We start from the raw sequence: 21,335 nt of genomic DNA, 5'->3' as shown, positions 1-21,335 counted from the left end.
GTTTGTATCGGGCAGCATCAAACCTTACTGCTTTTGCCGAATTCTGGCACGCGGGTTTGCAGGAGACAGCCCGTTTGTACCAAAGGCGGTAGAGATGGCAAGGAGCTTCCCTCTTAGGGGCTCTAATAACGTCCAAGAAAACCGAGTCTGCGTAAGAGCTGGGTGTGGATTCCCAGAGCCACCCTTGAGCCACTAAAGCATAGCTTCACCTTCTTGCTTAAATTTTACAGTAGCTTTACTTTCACAATTCTTTTTCCTCTGCTTATTCTACTTTTTCTTCCTACCTAATCAATGTGAGGTACTGCAGGTCAGAAAAGCAATCCTCACAGTAAGTTGGTGCTAAATTTCCACAATTTAGTAGCGATAACAGACGTGAAATGATGGAGTAATGATGGAGTTCATACTCGATGCCTACTAATCAGGCCTCCCTCCCTCCTGGCTGGGCCAAGAGCTCTTCAGAGACAGAATAAGACCCTCCTTGCCCTGAGGAGCTGAAGCTCTGAAGAGGCAAGAAAGGCAGGGGACGGAGAGAGGCGCAGAGTGCAGCAAACAAGGCGATGGCGCGTTGGTGCTGGGATCGTAAGGGTGGAAGGGGAACGAGCTAAGAAAAACGAGAGGAGAAGGAACAGAAAGGAAAAAAAACCTATATAAGTAAAGCAATGTATTGGCTCCTCTCTGGTCACAGAGCGGAATTTAGTCTTTCAGTTTTTCCACCCCAGTAAATCCCAGTCTGCGATCACACCCACGCTCTTAGACCTTCCAGACTTACTGGGTTCGAAGCGTGAACGCGGCACTGGTGATGGAGGTGGGCAGGTTAAGGCCTTTGGTGATCTCTCGCCAGATCTTCTTGTTGATGATTTCCACCAGCCCTCCTTTTTCGGTCACCAGCTTGTAGAGCATATAGAGATCCAGGATCTGCTTTGCCATGATAGGGATCCGATTGATGGGAGTTCCTGCAGGGAAACAGCAGGGAAGGAAACGCGGAGTCAGAGAGAAAATGAGGCCAAGGGAACCGGCAGGTTGGAGGCTATCGATTTTCTTTCTAATAGGAAATTCAGGCAACTCTATTTGTAGCCTGACTTGAGGCCTCTCGATGGGCGAGTAAATGAGCCAGAGAAGTGTAGCTACACGGCACGTCCTTTCCGTGAAAAATCCTTTCCTGTAGGCAAAAGCAATTATCAGACAAATAATAACCTGCAGCTAAGAGCAACTTCTAAAATAGAAAGAGGGGAAGTAGGGACTATTCAATCCTAGGGGCGAGGGAGCAGTGCAGAGGAATCATTTCTTATGAGCTCCCAGGGCAATGGCAGATAAAAATCTGGATCGTTTCTGCTCAGGAAGGGGCTGAGCAGCCAGGCAGCTCGAGCTATTCGTACGCTGGGATTCGGCTCCCTCCCTCCCCAGGATGTGCCATCGTGTATTGCTTGGGAACAGCGACAGAAAAGGGTCTGTGATGCTTGAGAGCACCTCCCTCCCTCCCTCCCCAGCACGTGTGTAACATTTTGCTTACAAGCTTTTCCCAAAACGAGCGATTTTTGGAGCCCGACACGAGGTCCTGCTCTATTCCTGGGAGCACGGGGCAGAGGCAGGGAACCAGCTCTAGCCTTCCCGTTTGGTTTTGTCATCTTGTGGGTTAACAGAGGCAAGAAAAGCGGATTTTTAACCTTTTAGCAGCACCTTAAAGTGATAAGGTGTGCAGGGTTTGAAAAAGTCAAACTAATGAGATTTAGGCAAGGAAAGGAAGAAGGGAGGGGGGAAAAAAAAAAAGCTGATGTAGCAAACCTTTTATTTTGCATAGGAAATACTGTCCTGGATCAAAGAGCCATCCATCTGAGGTCAGTATCCTGTCTACCACAATGGCGAGGAGCAGCCCTTACAGGAAAGCCTGCGAAGGGCTGTAATGGACAATTATGGAATACCCGACCCACAGGGGAGACTTCTGCCACTGCTCATCAGCCAGCGACTCGGTTAATGCCCCGAAGCAGAGCAGTTTATGGCCCTTATAAATGGGTTTTATTCTGTTTAGTGAAAAGGAGTTCAGCTCAGCTCTGCAGATGTCCTCATTATACATGTAAGTGTAATTTTTTTCCCCCCCCCCTCTCTCTTTTCTTTTTGAAGCCTGTTGTGCATTACTCAGGGTACCAATTCCCACAGGTTAATGAGATGTTGGATAGAAAACGTAAAGTTTTTCAGCTTTAAAAGGGCTCCTGAAGTTACTAACTCCTAAATTGTAAGAAAACATAATGAGCAACCTGCTCAGGCTCCATCATTTTATATCCATCATATCCTCTTTTCCTTGCCTTGTCTAAACAAACCCTTCCCTGGCCACAACACAAAAGTCCCCAAAGCAATAATTTCACAAACTGCATCAGATCCTCTTCCTGCATTTCAGAGATGCCAGTTCCCTCGGGGAGCTGAGAGACAAGAGACAGTTCCAAACTGTTTAAACTCACTGTGGCTCCATCCATCCCAGCTGGCCACCCCAAACCGGGAGCCAGTCCCTCCCAAAAAAGCCAGCTTGTGTAAAGGCAATCCTCAATTTGTTCCGGTTTTTCCTCAGCCACCATTTTGTCTCGGTGTGTTATTGCAAAGATTAAGAGCAGACTAACAGCGTCATTTCAGACGCACAGAGGCTTGGGAGCGATCGTGTTACCGGCCTTAAGTTATCATTCATCAGCTGAACCACAGTAACCGCTCACACCCAAATGAAAAGCAGGGAAATATTTCTCTCTGAGATCTCTAGGAAGAGCCAGGGGTGGGTTTTGCCACCCCAAAACACCCCTGCGTTAACAGGTCGGCATTTCTGCCCCAGCAGCAAGGGAAGTTGGGGCGTCCTAAGGGGCAGCGCATTGCCAGCAAAGCCTTTGCTCCGCCGGGGCGGGATGAAACCCCTCTCCCCCACTCAAAGCCCCCCCCCCCAGCTTTTCCCCAATCCAATTTAGGGAATAGCATTAACTTGTCCAGAAGGGACTTTCATCCGGCTCTCCTTGGCCAGTGACCAGATGGAGAGTGAAAGGGAAGGGTCAGGGATAAGGCTCCTCAGGCAAACAAGCCGCTAATACAGAAGTACAAGGAAATAGCGACTTTTTAATATACTGCATTTATCCTAAACACAAGTTTTATTCTGCTCTAGATTCTCCCATCTCAGCATTTGCAAAAGAACACAAAGATATTTATCCAAATGCTCCTGTGAAAGGGACAAACGTTATCTACAGCAGGGGGAAATAACACCTTAAATATATTTCCAAAGAGCTGGCTCATAGCTAGAGTAGAAACAGCAATCAGATCCGACCTCCCCACCGCATGTTACCACCCCTTCGACACCTTCCCCTCCTAAAGTTTGCTTTTAAGCAAGAGACACAGACCAAATCGCCCTGAAATGTAATTAGTACCTTTAGAACCTAAGCTAAAACCTATAGCTTTTTGGCTTTCTCACCCTAAAATTTCTTTATTCAGGCTGAGAAACTTTACAGCAGGGACAAAACTACTTCCACCACTCCAGCGTGGAGCTGCAATCATTTTCCTCCCAGGCTTTCTCCTAGTACCACTCCCAAGTAATATCCCCCACAGCTAGCAAAGAGTGATTTGGGTTTTGGACCTGATAAATTAACTGTAACCCTCACCAAACAAGCCCGGGCTCTGCATTTGTCATGGGATCTGACTGCAAAAGAGCCAAGAAGCAGGGAAAGGCTGCTCTCGCAGCCCTCTCCTCCCCCCAGCCCCTCTCCGAGGAAAAGCGAGGCGATAAAAGTCTTTATTGGAAAACCCCCAGCGCTCAAACAGGAAAGGCTGAAAAACGAGTATCATGGGACGATTGGATGCTGAAGCCGAGCGGATCCTTTCACAGGCGGCTGCAAGGCTTGTCAGGGGCCATGATGGATTACTGTCATCTGGCAGCATCAGGATTAATGATCCGGAGGTCAGAGGGGAGAATTCCAGAGGGAAAGGTCAGCAGCCGGGGGCACAGCATAAGACTTGTTGCCTTTTGATGGCAAACTCATTTTACTGTACTTTCAAGCCTCTCTATTCCGCCGGCTCTCAGAAACGCTGTACATACCGTGCTTGCAAAGAGCCAGAAGCCTTGCCCGACTCGAGAAGAGGGCGAGGAAGATGACTTGCTCCTCAGTTTTCCTGGTAAACGCCTTTTCTTCCTTTTAGTATAACCCCAGCTACACAAGCACAGACCATTCCTGCAAGGAATCGACCAAAGGCGGGGGACAAAGAATCTGTTTCCACTGGAAAAAGGACGATGTGTAGTTGGAATCATCCCACGGCTTTTCTGAAGGAAAAGACAGCTGTAAACTAAGTTTAACTGTAATTCAGATTTCTGAAATAGAGTTTCCCCTGGAGGAAGCCTCACTGTAGCTATAAACATCTCTGTCCTTCGAGGGGAAATAAGCAGCCCCCTCCACCAAGCTGTTTCTCCCCGTTCAAAAGCCTCTTCTGTTCCAGGCAGACGTAACAGAAGCCTAAAGGGCTTAGAAGGATAGGCTTGAATGTCCCCTATGTCCCTCGTGCCAGGGAGGCAGAAGGAGCAACTGTTTGATTTTTGTCCTTCAAGAGCTCTTTAAGAAGGGTCTGAGGAAGCTGTAAACCCCAGATAATCTTTGAATGACTTTTTTTTTAACATCTATCAACACAGAACCAGTATCTGGGGGTGCTGGCTGAGCCATCGGCACACACAGGCTCCGCTCCTGCGACAGCCCCTCGCTCGGTGCCGGGGCTCAGCCCTCCTGCTTGTTGACAAGGGACCTAAGCTTTGGACCGTCGTCTTCCTCACCCACCCAAACATGCTGCCCAAGGTGGGCTTTCCCCTGCTCTTCGTCCTATCTCAACCAGACTTCAGATTTCCACTTAATTCCATAGATGCAGACTGATGTTAAACAAAGAAAACCGCCCCTAAGACCGTTCTTTAAGTGAATCGTAGGAAATAAGTCCCCTCATTTTGCAGGGATTTGCTTGGCTTTGGGAGTTCTCCACCATGGGGATCCCCTGCCACTCTCCTCTCCTCCTGCTGAGCCATGCCCACTGCAGGGAGTTCCCCACCATCAAACAGCCTAAGCCATGACTTGTCCCGCATGCAAGAGACAAAGAGCAGTTAATTATACCCAGCCTGGAGCAGTACTTTTTCAATCACCTCCCTTTTTTTTTTTCCCTATCCAATTTACTTGCAGAAGTGTCCATTTTTTAGTAAGGAACAAAGGAGGTGAGAATCCCAAATATTTATTCTGCAGAGCAACATTTAAAGCGCAATAAAGCACCTTCTGGAGTGAAAAACAAGCATAGAGAAGGTATTTTTAAGCCACAACCTGTATGGGTAAGGAAAGAGCTGCTCTTTCCACCTTCCACCCTAAATATGTTCAGAAGAGAAACAGTATCAGCCAGCCAAAAGGAACAAGTTTTCCCGAGCAGACTGGGGAAGCCCGCAGTGATTTATAATAATTTTGAACCAAATCTTGAAAAGCTCTTCACATTTCTTTGAAGGGAAACAGAGTAATCACTCAGAATGAACAATCTCCCCGCCCTCCCAGGCTAAACAGAGGTAAAAAAATCAGTTCAACAGAAAATCAGCAGTGTAGGATATGAGTAAATCAACTCAAACCCTGTGCCGTCTCAGTTCCCGGTTTGCTTGAATTCCTCTCCCAGGACAAACCCTGGCTGGCCTCACACCAAAGTTGTATTTGAGTCTGTCCCAAGTGCTCAATATTAAAATAAAAAGCAAAGGTATACAAGAAGGGAAACAACCTCTCTCTGCCTGTGCCACGGTTGATGTAATCTCTCCCCACGCATGGCATTTCCACAGCAGGCATTCTCACCTCCCAACCGGAATGTCACCACCTGATCCGCAAGCCTGCAGACCATTAGACACTCCTATCAAAGCGGGAGCCGGGATAGAGGGTAATTAATCATGCTCTATTTGACAGGAGGCCCGCTTATCTGCACCCCTCGAAACGCCATCGTTTTCTGCTTCCCTCCTCAATAAGCGAGGCTGACAGCAGCCCCTTATCAGATTTTGGCTGCTGAACCGGAGGCAGCCTAACTGGCATCCAGTGCCCCACACAGGCTGTTCCTCCATCCCCGAAACCGAGATCCCACGGAGATTTCCTCTCTTGTACCCGGCTTAACTACCGACGCGGCTGGGTCCTATATATTTCTGCACCAGATGTCAGAGAGCCACGCAACTGGTGGTGGGTTTCCATACGTATGGCCTCCGAACGGACAAAACCTTCTTCTGTAGGCGAAAAGAGGTGCAAATACAGAAAGAAACAGCTGGGGAGGATGAAGGTAGGTCAGGCAGGCAGCACAAAGTCGAAAATTGGAGCGTCTTCATGTCAAATGGTTCCACCTTCTTCCATCCAGCTGGGTATCTACAGGGTCATCTCTTCAGTGCTGAGCCACCTCTGCCGCTTGAGTACAGGGGTTCATTAATCATTGAAAAACGCTGTTAAATTTAGCAGGGAGGCGGCCAAGAACACCCATAGCGAAGAAGAAGTACCAATCTAAGAAAGAGCTCGAGAAAACCAGGACTTGAGACACAAACACCCAAGTCTTTGAGATGCTGGAGAAACATGTGGCAATTTAACATCTCGGTCTTCAGGGGAAGCGAGGAAAAACCACACCTTTGAGTCCCTCACTCAATTGCGGATACCCAGGAAGGAGCACCGGGACTCAGAGATCCTCAGCTGATAATCACCAGAGCAGACTGGTATCAAATAAGCTACAGACAGGTTCATGCAAAGCAAAAAATAATTTCAAATTAACTTCTTCTGTACCCTGTCCAGTGCCAAGCCAGCTCAAAACATTTAAGCCACTCCAACATTCTTCATGCTTGCTACATTTCAAATAAATCTCCTGTAAGCTAGAACCAAGTAAACTCCTAATACTATTTTCCCATTAAAATTGCAGCTTCCAATATGATTTGTCTTTGGAGCCAAAGCAATATTCACTCTAAACTACCATTTTTCAGTTGCTTAAAACCAAAGGATAGTAATTATTTGAATTGTACCGGGTATTTTCCCCAGAAAAGTTTTTTTTTAGATCTTTGCAAAGGAAAACTTCCAGGCCTTTTCCAAATCAGAGAAAAAATTCTCATGTCTCTGTCTGCAATGAATGTTTTGCTGTATGAAAAACAGAAGGAAGGGAAAGTTTGGTTTTTATGGGAAAGACCTGCCGATAACTGCTCCAAGTTATTTATTTGCAAGTTTTACAAATTGGCCCAGGTAAACCCCCCCAAAATATCAACTTGTCTGTGGTGGAGACTTTTAGGTACCTAAAGTTGATGAGGAAGACCTTCCCTGCGAGAGTGTTCTGGGTGCTACAGAGAACCCTACCTCAGGTACGGGACTACACATCCTCTGAGGAGCAGGATTCAAGCTGTTCGGAGATCCCAAGCACTTTGCTTCACACCTGGTTTTATCCCAGCATTGCTTGGAAGTGTTTAAGTACGTGGGGTAGTGCCTTCTGTTCCCTGTTCTGAAAGGCTCAAACCACTTAAGGAATACAAAGAAACGTAAACCAGAATGCCTGTTTCCCCTACAACTTAAGGAAAAGTCATTCTTTTGCTTCTTTCTAACAATATAAAAGTAAAAACTAAAATATTTCACTGATCCTAGCCACTTACCATTCACACAAGACACTAGTCACCATTTTTCCTGGGGCTACGTCAGAACAGTTGACCAAAGAGGAGGTTATTTAAAGGAGCTGTGTACAAATCCAAGGGTCTAACTGGGAAGAGGCCCTTGCCTGGTTGATTTGGAGCATCCAGAAGGGACCTCCGCAGTGCCTCGAGTGAGAATTTTCCACTGCAGAACATCATCTGCTATTTAGGGAAGCATTTGCTGTGGCTCAGCATTAAGCAGGTAGGACGAGCAAAGGATGCCGAGAATTTATGTCTATTGACGTCTCATTTAGAGAGCTACATTGCTTAATTCAGATTCAAAAATATCTCCGGAGGATCAAAAGAAGAAACCTGCAAAATTGAATCAGTAGAAGAACGAAGCGTATTCCCTGAACAAACATTTCATAAACACCACTTGGCCGACAGATAAAAGAATCCATCAGCAAATGCTTTTGTCAATACCCTGGATTTGTTGTATTTCCACATCTAAAATGCACAGGCAGAGCATACAACAGCAGGAAAACATTAAAACCACACGGTCAGACTTACAAAGCCCCTTCTATGTATATACACATAAAAAACCCAGAATGGTCAAGCCATCTGGGAAAACCAAGGTCAGGCAGAAACCTTGAACAAAATTAGTAGAGCTGTACAATTGGAGACATTTTATGAGGTCTTCACAAAGGCAGTACACTTCAAATGAACAAAACAGCTTCCCTTGAAAGGGAGCCTTTCCTAACACACCATAGCACGCAGTCAGATCTCTTCCCCACCAAACGTTCTCCCAAGAGGAACGTCTTGCACGAACACTGCTGATCCTTCCAGGGGATGAAACGGTCCCACTACTCCCGAATCTCTCCCGACCTGCGCTAGTGGAATGACAATCGGCTCGATTATCTGTGGCTGCCTCAGCGGCCGTAGGAGTCATGCTACTAACAGTCCTTTGCTATCTGGGGACAAAAAGCAGTCTGGCCACGCTACAGGGCTTACAGCTACATTCTTCTACTGCTCCTCATACCTGTGCCTTCTATCACACACAAAAAAAAAAAAGACAGAGAGAAAATTTAGCTTCAGGGTATGTTCACAGGGTGAGAAAGACCTGAAAAGTGGAAGATGTCATCATCTCTAAAACCGAGTCCCACCTGAGTAAATGAACTTGCCCATGTGGGCTACAGACATTTCAGTAAAACGAAAGATGGGAGAACACAAGAGTACCCTGAGTTATTGTAATGGATGCAAATTGCTCCTGCCCACAGTGCGGGCAGCACAAATCCAGCCTCCCTGCCTCCACGCAGCCCACTCCACAGTGCACTAGCCGAGAAGCCTCAGCCCGTGCCCTTAAAAAAACGCCCCAAACTCCAGACTTGCCCCCAGAGCAGCTCCTCATGCAGCAGGAGGTTCTGAGAAAGCAGACCTCAAGAGATGAAGGCTCAGCTTGTCACAAGACACCAGGTGAGCACTGGAGATGCAGGGAAGCCACTGCTGAAGCTGCTTATTCCTGCTCAGTCCGAGGACAGACAACCTTTGGTTTGAGACTGCAGAAAAGCTGAGAAAGGGGAAAGCAGCAGCTTAGCATCACCCCTGCCGAGCTGCAGCAGGTCCGTCCTGGTTTAGGCCTGGTTCAAAGTTAGTCCTGCGCACTAATTCCTCTCATCTGCCCCTTCAATCGCAGCCGTGGTGGGACCCATTCACCTAAACACATAGAAGGAATAAACCATCCAACAAAGGAAGAGTTACAGCTTTCCTCTCATCTCCCTCTTCCATCATTATTGCCACTGAAGGGCCATTTTATCACTTGCAGCTGTGGTCATTCAGTGACAACCTGCTGTGCTCAGAGGCAGATGAGACCTCCACATTTGATCTGCATTAAGCCTGTTTCATGGCTTCACATTTCTAGGTACATTCCTAACAGCAGCACCAACAACCAAATCTTTTCATCCCTCCAACCGCTCAGTAGCTCCTGTGAAATCTGTCATTTATCTTTCACATCAGGCTTTATTTATTTTTTTTTTCATTCAGCATCAGTTAGCAATCTGTGCCCCAAATCCACCAGCCCCAAACAAGGGCCAGCACTTCTCCAGCTCCTTCCATTCCCTTCAGACCCGAGGTGCAAACGAACCAGCTCTTCACACATAGTAGCTAAGAAACACAGCACTTTGCTCTCAGGTGCAATGAGCCCTCAGTTGTATCCATCTTCAGGAACTTTCAGAACAAGGCAGCTGTTCAGCTTTGTTTGGTTTAGGATGCTTGTTTGGCACATAAAGCAAGGGGAGGAGAAATGAAAGCCTGAATGGTATCCTAGCACAACTTTGCTGTAGAAGATCCCAGATTTTTGAAGATCCCCGATTAGGATGCCACGGGCAAGTCCCACATACTCACTAGAAAGCCAAAGCCCTGCTGTAGATAGCAGTGGGGAGAGCAGGCATGGGAAAATGGACAGCACAGCTTCTGAAAAACCCTGCCAAGTCAAAAATTTCCTTCGCAGTAGGACACAGCAGCTCAGATTAATGACAGGAGAGGAGCTGCCGCCTGTAGCTCAATGTACACTGTTTGGTTCTATCAATCTGAAGAAACTGAGCTCCCCGGAGTCCTTCTGCCTATTTCTTTTGGGGACACCGAAAACAAGCCCACAACTGCCTCATACCTTGCAATCTAGCCAGTTCCACAGAGCAAAGGCAAAAAAACCTTCTAGCCCCTCTGGCAGTTCACTCCATCTCCCCCCCACAACGGTGCTGGGGCTCTTCTGTTTCATTTTCAGCCTCCTAGCAAGCAAGAAAACAAGGGAGTCTCCAGAAAACAAATACACTTGGAAATGCCCAGATGATTAAAAGCTCAACTCCTACAGCAACCAGCTGGTGACCAGCTCAGCCCCTGCACCGGGAACACGTCAATTATAAATAATTAAAAGGTAATAGGAAGGAGACACTGAAGTATTAAGCAGATTTCTCTCTAGGTATCTGGAGGTTTCTATTGCTGCCAATCACACCCTTTGGATTATTGTCTTGTCTGTCAGTCATCCCAGCCCTTACACTGACATGTGAGCTCAGGTTAACATTGGCAAGTAAACTAATTAAGCCCGGTTATGCCTCTGCACACAAAAGCAAAAAATATCAGCTCTAATTTTTAACTGACTTGGAAGCATAACGTCATACTGCTGGAGAGGGAAAATTCACACAGGTCAGCTGTCAGCTCCAGCCACGCCAGGTAAAACGGACCCGGCTACGAAGAGCAACTGCAATAGCTGTGTTTTGGATAGCCTTTCCTCTGCTTGTGATCATCCAGAGGGAGATGCACCTGAAAACGCACGGTTCAAAAGACAACTGGAAATAAAACTGTAGCTCCAACGCAGCAAACAGATAATTTTCAAATAAAATGTTGCATATTTATGCTTTATTAGACTCTCAGGGCACAATGTTGCTGGGGACAGCCCCCCCTTCCAAATAAGCACAACCTGGTTGGTTTGGTCCAGCACACTCAGAGTATTATGCCACAGGGGAGCAAAAAGGTTCTTTTTCTGTCTGCTCTTCACACCTACCTTCAGCAGATTTTTTGGAAACAATGAAAAGGTCTGCAGCACAATTTAACACTTTTTGTCAGAAGCATCTTTGCTGAAAGAGTCTGTCTGGCCTGGCACGCTTGGAGGGGTAAAGGAAGAGAGCACCGCAAAGGATTTCCCACAAGTGTTCGGCGTTTTATACAATACCACATATAGGTACATTTTTATTATGAATAGCTCGTAATGAGGGAACCAAACTTTGATAACTAGGGGAGAGAAAGAGACTTTTGTGACATCCCAGCTGAGCTACTTCACACATGCAGCACCGCTCCCATAGCAAGGAGAGATGCAAGTTGGTGACAGCACAGGGAGGAATGTGAGAAACTGCGCGCTCCTGCACTCAGTTACACAAAATTACTAAACGGAGAGCTGACACAGCGTGAATCTACAGAAAAATGTGGCTTGGTGTCTATTTTCCCAGTCCCCAGATTGCACGCCACTACTCTATGCAGACTGTGAAGGGATTCACACTCAGCTTCCACATGCCACTGAAATCAAACAGGAGAAGATGTGTGATCATGCCACCTGAAGGGGAGAGCAGAGAATCCCCAGTGGTACTCAGTCCTTTTTCAACAATTCTCAGGCTCTTCAGTGCAAAGACAACCAGAGTATTAGGTAGGAGTGAGAGTAGAGAAAGTGTCTGTGAAATTAAGTTACAGGGCAGAAGAGTTCTCTCCTACTGAGCTCCTTATCTCCAGAGGCAAATATCTTAGCACTGCTCTTCCACCAGATCTGCAAGTTCAAGGGCTGGATCTGTTCTTTCAAACTCAGAAGGGAAGAATTCCACCTGCAGCAGCACCCCTCTACCCCTTTTTTACCCTATCAAGTTCAAACAAGTGCTCACTCACCCCTCTTCTGCATAAAGATGAAGAGGTCATCCAGGAACTCTTTCCGTTCAGGGTCGCTATCCAGTTCATAGAGCTGGGGGGAAAAAAAATAATAATGAAGGCACAATCCACAAGGAGACAGAGAAAGTAGTAATGTTAGCTTCTTCCAGTGGGTTTTCTGGTGTTTTTTACTGAGGGAAAGGCAGCCACGGGCAAAGAGACAAGCGGACAAGGCTGCAGCAATAGTCTGAGGACCCTCTTTACGGCTTCTCGGTCACTCATCCAGCGATCCCTGAAAGGAACAGGATTCAGCATAGTTAACAGCACTGCTCCAGAGAGAAAGGGGAGAGAAACTGTTAGGACAAGCTGGAAAGAAAGATGAGACAACCAAGAGGAAGGCGACTGGTTCAGGGAGGATTACTCGTCAGTAGCTTTGAGGTACCAGGGAGGTAAACTTCTCCGCAGCTTCTCCTAGCCTCATCATTCCCTCCTTCAGGGTTTGTCACTTAAGTGACAAACTCCAAGTCCCTTGAAGGAGGAGATGAAAGGATAGAGCTTTCCTGTAACTACTAGTGCCTGGCAGGAAAGGCTCCTTTAAAGTCAGTCAAAAAGCCTTGAAAAATATGAGAAACCAGCCTGGAATCAATTTGCTGCAGAAATTCTACCAAAAGGCTTAAAACCCCCAAGCATTTAAAACAAAAGTCCACAGACAGCCTATTCCAAGGGTGAAGCACTGTATGGTAGCGCTATCCACCGATTTTTCAACAGGGGGGGCAGGCACAAGAGCATCACCTCTTGCAACTACCTCTCAAACAGAAAAATCCAATTTTCACCTATCAAGAATCCTGTGAGGCCACAAAGTGACAGGTTGGAAGGGCTGAAGTCAGTCTCTGAGAAACGAGAGGATACAGAACAAGACAGAAGACGACGCTGTACACAAAGTAGAATTCAATTCCTTGTCTCGTTTCCACTGAGGAAGAATCCTGCATCACTCCAGGGAATTTTTTTGCTGGTTGTAGCTACTCATGTGGAGCAGCTCAAGGGAAAAGCAAAGATTCAGCAGGGAAAAATGTATTTCAGCCTCTCTGTAGGTGCTGTTAGCTACTTGGTATTCATCTAGCCCAAAAGAAGAGGGGCTTTTTTGGGCTCATTTCCTGTGAGGCTCTGTGCTTTCTCACACAGTGAGCTCTGGGAGAAAAAAAAAACCAGTGTGTTTGCAGAGCAATTAGCTGCACTCTTTCAGAAAGGGCCAGCTTCGTTTAAAATGAATTCCTCTGGCTGATGTGACATACAGCTGCCACATTCAGCTCCACGACCACAGGTTCAAGACATCAAGCAATCAGGTTCAAGAAATTAAATACTCTTCTCCCAGCTGGAGAAAGTATTGACTAAGATTTAAACTTCAGAAGTTTGGTTATGAAGTCTTAGTTCAAATTATATTCCAGCAACAAAAGGCAACAAACCAGCTCAGCTTTGGGCTCTAAATAAACCACAAAAATAGCAGGTTTGGAGGCAGAGGGCTACAGGACAACAGGAAGAATTCCCCCAAATCCCGGTGATCAGACTGACCTTGGCAAAGTCTCGGGAAATTTCTCTTCCTCGGCATCCATCGCCTTCATCGCTCCAGGTCACGTTGCCGTTCTAGGGAAGAGAGAAAAATGAAGGGGTGAAAGGATCACCAGGGAAAGGCTTTGCGGACAATTCCCAAAAGCTTGTAAATGTGCATTTTTTGGGGGAACAAACACATGCAAAAGCAGCTGCTGGCTTAGTCTAAGACAACTAGAAAGATGGGGGACATTTGGTATTTGTTACAGCACGCTTTCCTGGAACCTCTGACACTCAGCCCAAAATGGGAAGCGACATTTCACCTTCCAGACAACTAGTGAAGGTAGGGGAAGTTTTTCAGCTCTAAGATTCATCCCCCCCCACCGCAGAAATTCGTATAAAAAAAGTTATCTTGATGCCAGGGAAAACCATTCTAGGGGAAGTCCTCAACACCTCCACCCTACCTGCCTTCATCTGCTGAACAGAAGTCCACTAAATCCCCTGTAGCAGGTGCTTTGCTGTAATGAGGTCCAGCATCTAGAGAGGTGCTGGTTTTGCTCTCCACGTCCATTTTAAACCAAACTCACATCCTAAAGCCCCTGGTGAAAGGTGCAGGTGTCCTTCCTTCCTTCCTTTCTGTGCCCCCTCTGCTTGCCTACAAAACCAGAGTATTCCAAAGAAAAAGGGCAATAATCCCACTGGAAAGCTTCTTGCCAACCCAGAACCCTTACTCCTGGAAGCTCCTGGCTGTGGTTTTTCCCCCACAGAAATGGAAAGCTCAGCTTTGCTGGATTAAGGTTCATTCTTCTTAGGCATTAAAAGGATTACTCTAGTTAGGCCAACTCTACTTGGTAGATCATCATCCTGAAACGATCCCCAAGGTTGGCAACAGGCAGAGGCAGCTTCGGGCTGCACGGCAGGACCGAGACCAGAAGAATGATTCTGGATAAAAAAAACTGTTCAAGCACCATAAACTTCTTAAAACTCCAACGTAGCAAGTGCTCCAGAGCCACTCAAGGAAAGAGAACAGCCAAATCCACCCAGCAAGGTAGCTTGGACCACCCTGTCCTGATAAACACACAGCATCCTAACACAGATAGAAAAGGACTGAGGATAGTAAGAGGTTTCAGCACAAAAAAAAAAAGGCATGCAAATTAGAGAGGTAGTCCAATATCTGAAATCTTGGAGTCATCTGGTTGTGACACATACATTAAATTAGAAAGATGAATAGCTCTTGTCAAGGCCAGGCAAAGCTACATTTCCCCCTCTAAAAAACACTGCAGTGAGCTGCCCTAATGCCTGCTGATTTAGTTTGAGCCAGTAATTCCTGCTGGAAAGTCAATTATCCAGTGAGTCCCATCAACTGAAAGATATTTAATGGGGGATTATTGCCACTTCTGTTATGTCAGCTGTTTATTACAGCAGATCAATTCCCAGCCCTCTCTAGGAAGAGGTCTGAAGACCAGTTTTGTTCACAGGAGGATTCAACTGGGTGTCCTTGCTAGCAGAGATTAAAAACACAGGGTTGTTGGTTTGGGGTTTGTTTTTTTTTTTGCTAATTACAGTAACATCCAGCTGCTCCTAAAACCTCACTGAATGTTAACTCAGATCAACAAACCTAGGTGAATAAGAGACAAGCCAGTTCTTCAGAAGGCAGCAGCTATTTCCCCATCCTCAACTTTACACACTCCGAGGTAAAACGATCTGTAGAGGGCTGAGCTGCTTGTCTTCCCAAGAAGTTTGGACTTGGTTATAAATCCAGAGCGCAAAACCGTTTGTGGCATTAACTTGGGTGCTCCAAGAAGCAAAACACTTGCTTTCACAGGGAACTTTGGTCATGCTGAGAGCTTATTCCACTACATTTGAGGACAGGAAAGAGAAGAGGGCTTAAAGGAGATACAATGCTTTACTGCTGCATATGGGTTTGAACTTGATAAAATTTCCCGGAACAAAACTTTCCGTGGGATTAAATATTATTTTGAAGTTATTTTACTTGTTTTCTCTGAAGAAAAAGGGTAATAGGGTAAAATAAATAAGGTTGAAGTTCGATACAGAGGAAAAAACCCCAGAATGTATCCACCTTACTTCCCGAGATGCTCAAGAGCACAGAAGTAACGGTCCCCCACACCTCACCAGTGAAAAGGAGCTTAAAGCTAGCTGAAGCCATCCGCGTTTTGCCATATGTCCAGAAAATTGGCAGAGCTGGGTATCACCTGGCGTGACACGGAGTGATCCGAGGTGAGAGACAGAGGACAGCATTAGCATTTCCTCCCACCGTAGCTGGAAAGGTTTAAAACCAGTTACCGCTCCCCCACGTTAAGCTATCGGAAGAGATAAGGAGAGCGCTTCTCATCCACCTCAGTGTAAATCAGCAAGGGTGCACCGAAACGACGCACTGGGCTGCGGAGCCCAGAGGACAGAGCACAGGTTTGTTTTGGGTAGCGGAGTTGGCAAAGTCTCGGGTTAGCATGAAATGTCAGCTCAGCAGCCAGGGAATAAAGCCTTATTTATTCAGAGAACAGAGTACAGGCACCGACAGGCACTTTCCCAGGCCTCAGCTTTGATCTTGAGGGACTATTCCCGCTCACCAAAACCTTTGGGTCCGTGCCAAAGCTACGAAATATCGACAGCGGTCAGAGCAGCGACCCGAGCACAACCGGAACAGGTTAAATCGGTACAGAGCCCCACGAAGCAAGAGGTGCTCCATATGCAGAATAAACTACGTTTTGCACAGCAAGAGCGCTCAGCGGGAGCTTTGGTGTCAAGCTTCCTTTCCATTCCTCCTAGGAAAACAAAGTTACCCTATGCTGAGAAGCCCTCCTCCGTATGAACAGCAGGAACCTGAGAAATCAATATATCCTCACAAGTCATTAAAAGACCTTTGTATAAGTCAGGCAATAGTAGCAGGAAGGAAAAAACACTGTTCAGAAAGCAGGTCATTCTCTGGAGGGAGTCCTGCCTCTCCCTCCACCCGTCTGCATCAAGGGAATTTGCTGATGTTTGACAAACAGCCTTACCACAGGCAAGAATTTATCCGGTTTCTTGCAGAAAAAGGTGGTGGAAGCAGCACTGGCTGTGCTTGAGCCCCTGATGCAAAGCCTGGGTGGGAAGGCGGAGGTGTTGGGAAGGGCTGGCCACCTTCACGGGCTGCCAGCAGAGCTGGGGAGCCTTCCTTGCGCTGCAGACACCTCCGAGGCCATCGGAGCCTCCCCCCGGACCATCCCCTCCTCAAGAGGCTGCGGGCCTGGCTTCAGAAGCAATTATATCTGGAGCTATTTTGGGATTACTCCCTAACCACCTGGAATATCTTATTAGAGGGAAGCTCAGATGTCCAGAGCAATTTTGGTTTCCAATCCCACATTCAAAAGCCAGAGTTAACCCTGAGTTGCCAAGCAGACAGAAAAAGGAGATGGCAAACACTTTCCTGCTCCATCCAGCCCATTCTTTCGAGCAGAAAAACCTTACAGACAGACAACCTCAACCCCTCCCTGCAGGACACCTACCACTCAAAATATTACCATCTCATGTCTGTCCCTCCTGGAGAAATAATCAAAACTCTGCGCTCGATAAAAAAAGTATTAAGGCAAACATCATTAAGGCTCATCCGCTCCTCCAGTTTTGCCTGCAATTAATGTGCAAACAGGGACATTGATGAGAAATTGGAAACTTTTTTTTCCAGGTCATTCCCTTTTCCCACACCCCACTTTCCTACAGCTGTTAGAGGGGCTAAGCTAAAGCCCAGTGAGTTTTTACCGGACTACAAAATTGTATTCAAACAGCAAACTCTGGACTGGAGAGAACCCACTAAAGCTTTAATACGTACAAGAAAAGAGGAAAAAAAACCTGCTGGCATGAAACTCAAAATCATTCTGCACCTCCTTACTGCAGACCTGCAGTTTTGACCGAGGTTTTAGGCCAGAAATCTGAAATATCCTCTCAGGGACAAGACTAAATGTTATGGTGAAAAGGAAAGCCCCTCCCCTACCCCATGGGTTAACTGAAAGCACTGAGTCAATGAAAAGGTACAGGGGCAGCAATTTCAGGATTATCAGAGAATCCGCAGAAATTCCTTTTGTGGGTAGAGTTAAGCCTTAGGAAGTGAAACAGATGCTATTATAAAGAAAACTGTTGTACTACAAAATGCTGATAAGATCAGGACTACTGCCCTGAGCTGCAAGTTCTCAAGCATGGAGAACCAAGTTATAATTACTGCGTGCACAAGCTGCCTGGTAAAGCTCTGCTGAAATTGGAATAAATCCTTCCCGGTCTTACTAATAACAGAGCTCAATTCAATATCTACAAGCTTCAAAGACGGGTTTTGAAAACATTTGAGTGATTTCAGGAATGGCAGGGAGGATGGGGAAGGAAAGAAAAAAGAATGGACTAAAGTTAACAGATTAATTCCCTTTTTTTTTAATTAAGTTTCTTTTTTGTGCTCCCATGACCTAGTGGCTGCAGCACGAACACAATTCTTTGCAAAACAGGAATCTTGCTTCCTTATCCTTAAGGAAAAGTTGGAGACTCTGTGAATGACTCCTATTCACAAATACTCAGAGGAATTCACTAAAACATTAAGTGACAAGAAGATTTCTTCAGCGCTATATGGCTGTGGGAAGAGAAATTCTCACTCAGATTTACCCTGAAGTGAGAAAAACAGCAGCGTAAGAACACAACACATTCAAGCTCTTTCCACCTACCGTCTCCAGTGTTAGCTAGAATTTCTATACATTGGCACCAAAGGAGACAAGCTGCAACTATTCCTAAAGATAAATTTAGCGCCCGAACAAATCCTAAAACGAGCCCTATCTTCCCCAGGATATAAATGAGCTCCTCGCTCTGCCCCTTTGCTCTGCCTCCAGATATAGCACAGTCGCTGCTATATAGCGTAACCTTGATGAAATCTATGGCATCGCTCCTTGAGATGAAGATCTGGGGGAATTCTCTGGTGCCCGAGACAAGTTGTTTGTAGGCTGCTACGTATAAGTCATTATTGCAAGCAGTTGCTTGGTTATTAAACTAAAAGGTGACTTTTTTTTTTTAACCAAGATCCTGCTCTGGCCCTTGATGCTGCACTTCAAGTTACATTATCAGTAGGAACACCAAGTTCGGTGCTACGGCAGAGCGGCACAGGGATGAAGACTTCATCAAAACAAACCTAAACCATGAATTTCAAGAGAAGCAGCAATTGGTAATTTAAGAATTAAAATCTGTTCTCACGGAAAACAGCTTTCAGTAAAAGAGAACCCAAATATCTGACATCAGCTGTTAATGAAGAATTCTCCTCCCATTACATCATAAAAAGAAAAACACCCAGTGACCTGCATAAGGAATTAGAAATCCAACCCTTGAATTGGGCCCTGGAGGTCTGAAATAAGGCGGAGGCAAAAAAAAATGCACCATGTGAAATGCAACTTTTTTTATTCCTGGGACCTTCACCCCCTCTGGATTAATGAGTATCTCCTGAGCAATACCTCGATACGCACAACACTTGAGGCACATACTTAAGGTTATGGAATCTCAGCCACTCATTCCTAGACCCTAGAGCAAAAGCAAAGTAATTATTTTAAGCTGACTTATCTTAAGAAACACCGTGACCTTTGTAAAAGTTTAGGTCAGGATTTTCAGGAGTGACTGGGTGATTGCTGAGAATCTAACACGAGACATCCCAAAAAACCAGACCACAAACCACCCTCTTGAAAGTCAGGCAGCTGCTTTACGGAGACTTACCTTGCTGCATTTAAGAAGGCATTAAGCATCAGCTGATGCCTGAAACCCTTGGCTTTAGTTTTACATTCCGCGAAGGAATGCCCGTAGTAATGTGCGTGCTGTAGCAACAGCTTGAGAAAAACCGCTCACGCTAATGCTGCGCGCTAACCTCGCGTGGAAGAGGAGCAAGCGGCACGAGCGAGACGGCGGCCGCGGTCCTGCCTTTCCTACCCGGCTCTCCCTGGTAACCAGAGACATCGCCCAGCAATGCGAGAACCCACGGGAACCAGGAACCCGCACCCAACCATCTGCTAAAAAGCAACGGTGGTTTGTTGTATTTTTTTTTCCCACCCGCGGAATTAAAAGCTCATTTTTCTTTCCAAGACAGGCAACCCACAACGCCCTTTTCCAGGATGGCTGCGGGAGCAGTGATGGATTTGCAGGGGATTCGAGCAAGTCGGAGGAGCGAGTTGAGCGCACCCCCCCCCCCCCCCCCCCCCCCCAGGCTCTTCTTTCGGGACTGCAACTCCCCGACAAGCAACTCCACTCCCTTGTTGCTTTGTGCTGACAGGATTCCCACCGCCCCTGTGTCATAAGCTGAGCCAGCTCTTTTGTCTGCCGGCTTGTTCTACAATTATTTACTTGGTCATCCAGGACCGAACAGAACGGGGCTTCGTCTCGCTGGTAGTTTCCATCTTTCTGCCATCCTCACGCCACGTTTTCCAGGCAATCTTAGCTTTACGCTTTCAAGGTACTTTTTTCTCCAAGGGCATCACTTTCAGAAGAACAATCCACATTTGAGTGTAGAAATAGAAGTGACTTTTCCCCTCCTCTTCCGCAAGCAACAGCCATTATGCATACCACAAATACTAGCTGCAAGCAAGCAGTGCGTACTGACTGGTTATTAGCCTCCATCTCAACAGAAGCTAAAAAAAGACAAGTTCAGGAATCATTTCGAAAACAAACTGGAGAACACAGGCACTTCTGCATTTGATCCTGGGGGGTTTTTCTGCCTAAAAGAACCATTTTAGACAAAGACAAAAGAAAAAAGCCCAGGATCTTTAAATTATGCCTTTGAAACGAAAAACATCAAGCAAGGCTCACGTTGGGGCTACCATTTAGCATACAGAATTACGCTCTCAGTCCACAGTCGCACCTGCATTTCTCCCCCTTTGCTGTCATGCCAGCTAACAGTTCTTGCCTGCACCCCCCCCCCACAATTTATTCCTACCTCCACGCAGCTCCCCGCTCCCCAGCTCCGAGCTGCTATACTGCAGTTAAATTTTTACTCCCTGGTATGCAGACTCCGCTGGTGAATGCAAACAAGTTGATCTGCAATATTTACCCTACTCAAGGTGAATATACTGCACCAACATCATTAATACCAGGCACTTCAATTTGGTCTTTTGAGCACGCCACAGCACCTTAATGACATCTTTCACCAGCACGATTACGAATCTAAGCCATGCCTCGCTGGGACAGAGCATCTAGCCCAGTACTCCATCTTCACTGACAGTACCAGGAGACAGTATTTCGGGACAAGACATGAACCTGCCCGCTTTCTGCCACGCTTTCCCACCATCCAGAACTCTTGTAGCACAGCGCATCCCTGATATTCCTTTATAATCCATTCCTTAACTCGATGTCCATGAATTTCTCTAATTCCTTGCTTTGTATTGTCTGCATCCCCAGCACTGACAAAGATTAACACAGCGACAAGAGAGTTTTTCTTTTCATTTTGCTTCATGGTGAAACTGTGCTTTCAGAGTAAGTTGGCCTGAAATCAGACTAAGCTGAAACCTGCTACCAAAACACTTGATTACAGCTGGAATGGGCCAAAGTAACTGAATCAGTATTAGTGCACAGCATGCCAATTGTAAAATGTTTTGGGTGTGGGGTTTTTTTTTGTTATTCCACATCAGCTAAGACCAGATCTGGCATACTTACGGTCATTTGTCTTCCCAGAACAGGACAAACAACCTAGGAATCAAGCCTATTAATTCAGTAGGATTCATAGGACTCTCACAAGATAAGCAAGTACTGGGAAGAAGCACAATGACATACTTGTTAGCACAGCTAAAGA

The 21,335-nt window shown here is 46.3% G+C and overlaps 1 protein-coding gene across 5 annotated transcripts in view; it reads right to left on the bottom strand.

Annotated features, from left to right (window-relative positions):
- The window catches only part of ARID3B (AT-rich interaction domain 3B), a 34,216-nt gene that overhangs the window by 7,695 nt on the left and 5,186 nt on the right, over positions 1-21,335 (bottom strand). For all 5 annotated transcript variants that reach the window (XM_075764832.1, XM_075764829.1, XM_075764833.1 and 2 more), the window contains exons 3-5: positions 13,571-13,642; positions 12,023-12,095; positions 770-953 (exon numbers count right to left, since the gene is read on the bottom strand). In XM_075764832.1, the coding sequence (XP_075620947.1) occupies positions 770-953; positions 12,023-12,095; positions 13,571-13,642 (329 nt within the window). The remainder of the gene's footprint in view (positions 1-769; positions 954-12,022; positions 12,096-13,570; positions 13,643-21,335) is intronic.

The sequence above is a fragment of the Balearica regulorum genome, chromosome 12 (genome assembly GCF_011004875.1).
Source record: "Balearica regulorum gibbericeps isolate bBalReg1 chromosome 12, bBalReg1.pri, whole genome shotgun sequence".
NCBI lineage: Eukaryota > Metazoa > Chordata > Aves > Gruiformes > Gruidae > Balearica > Balearica regulorum.
Note: the sequence above shows the minus strand (reverse complement) of the source record. Positions and strands in the feature narration are given on the sequence as shown.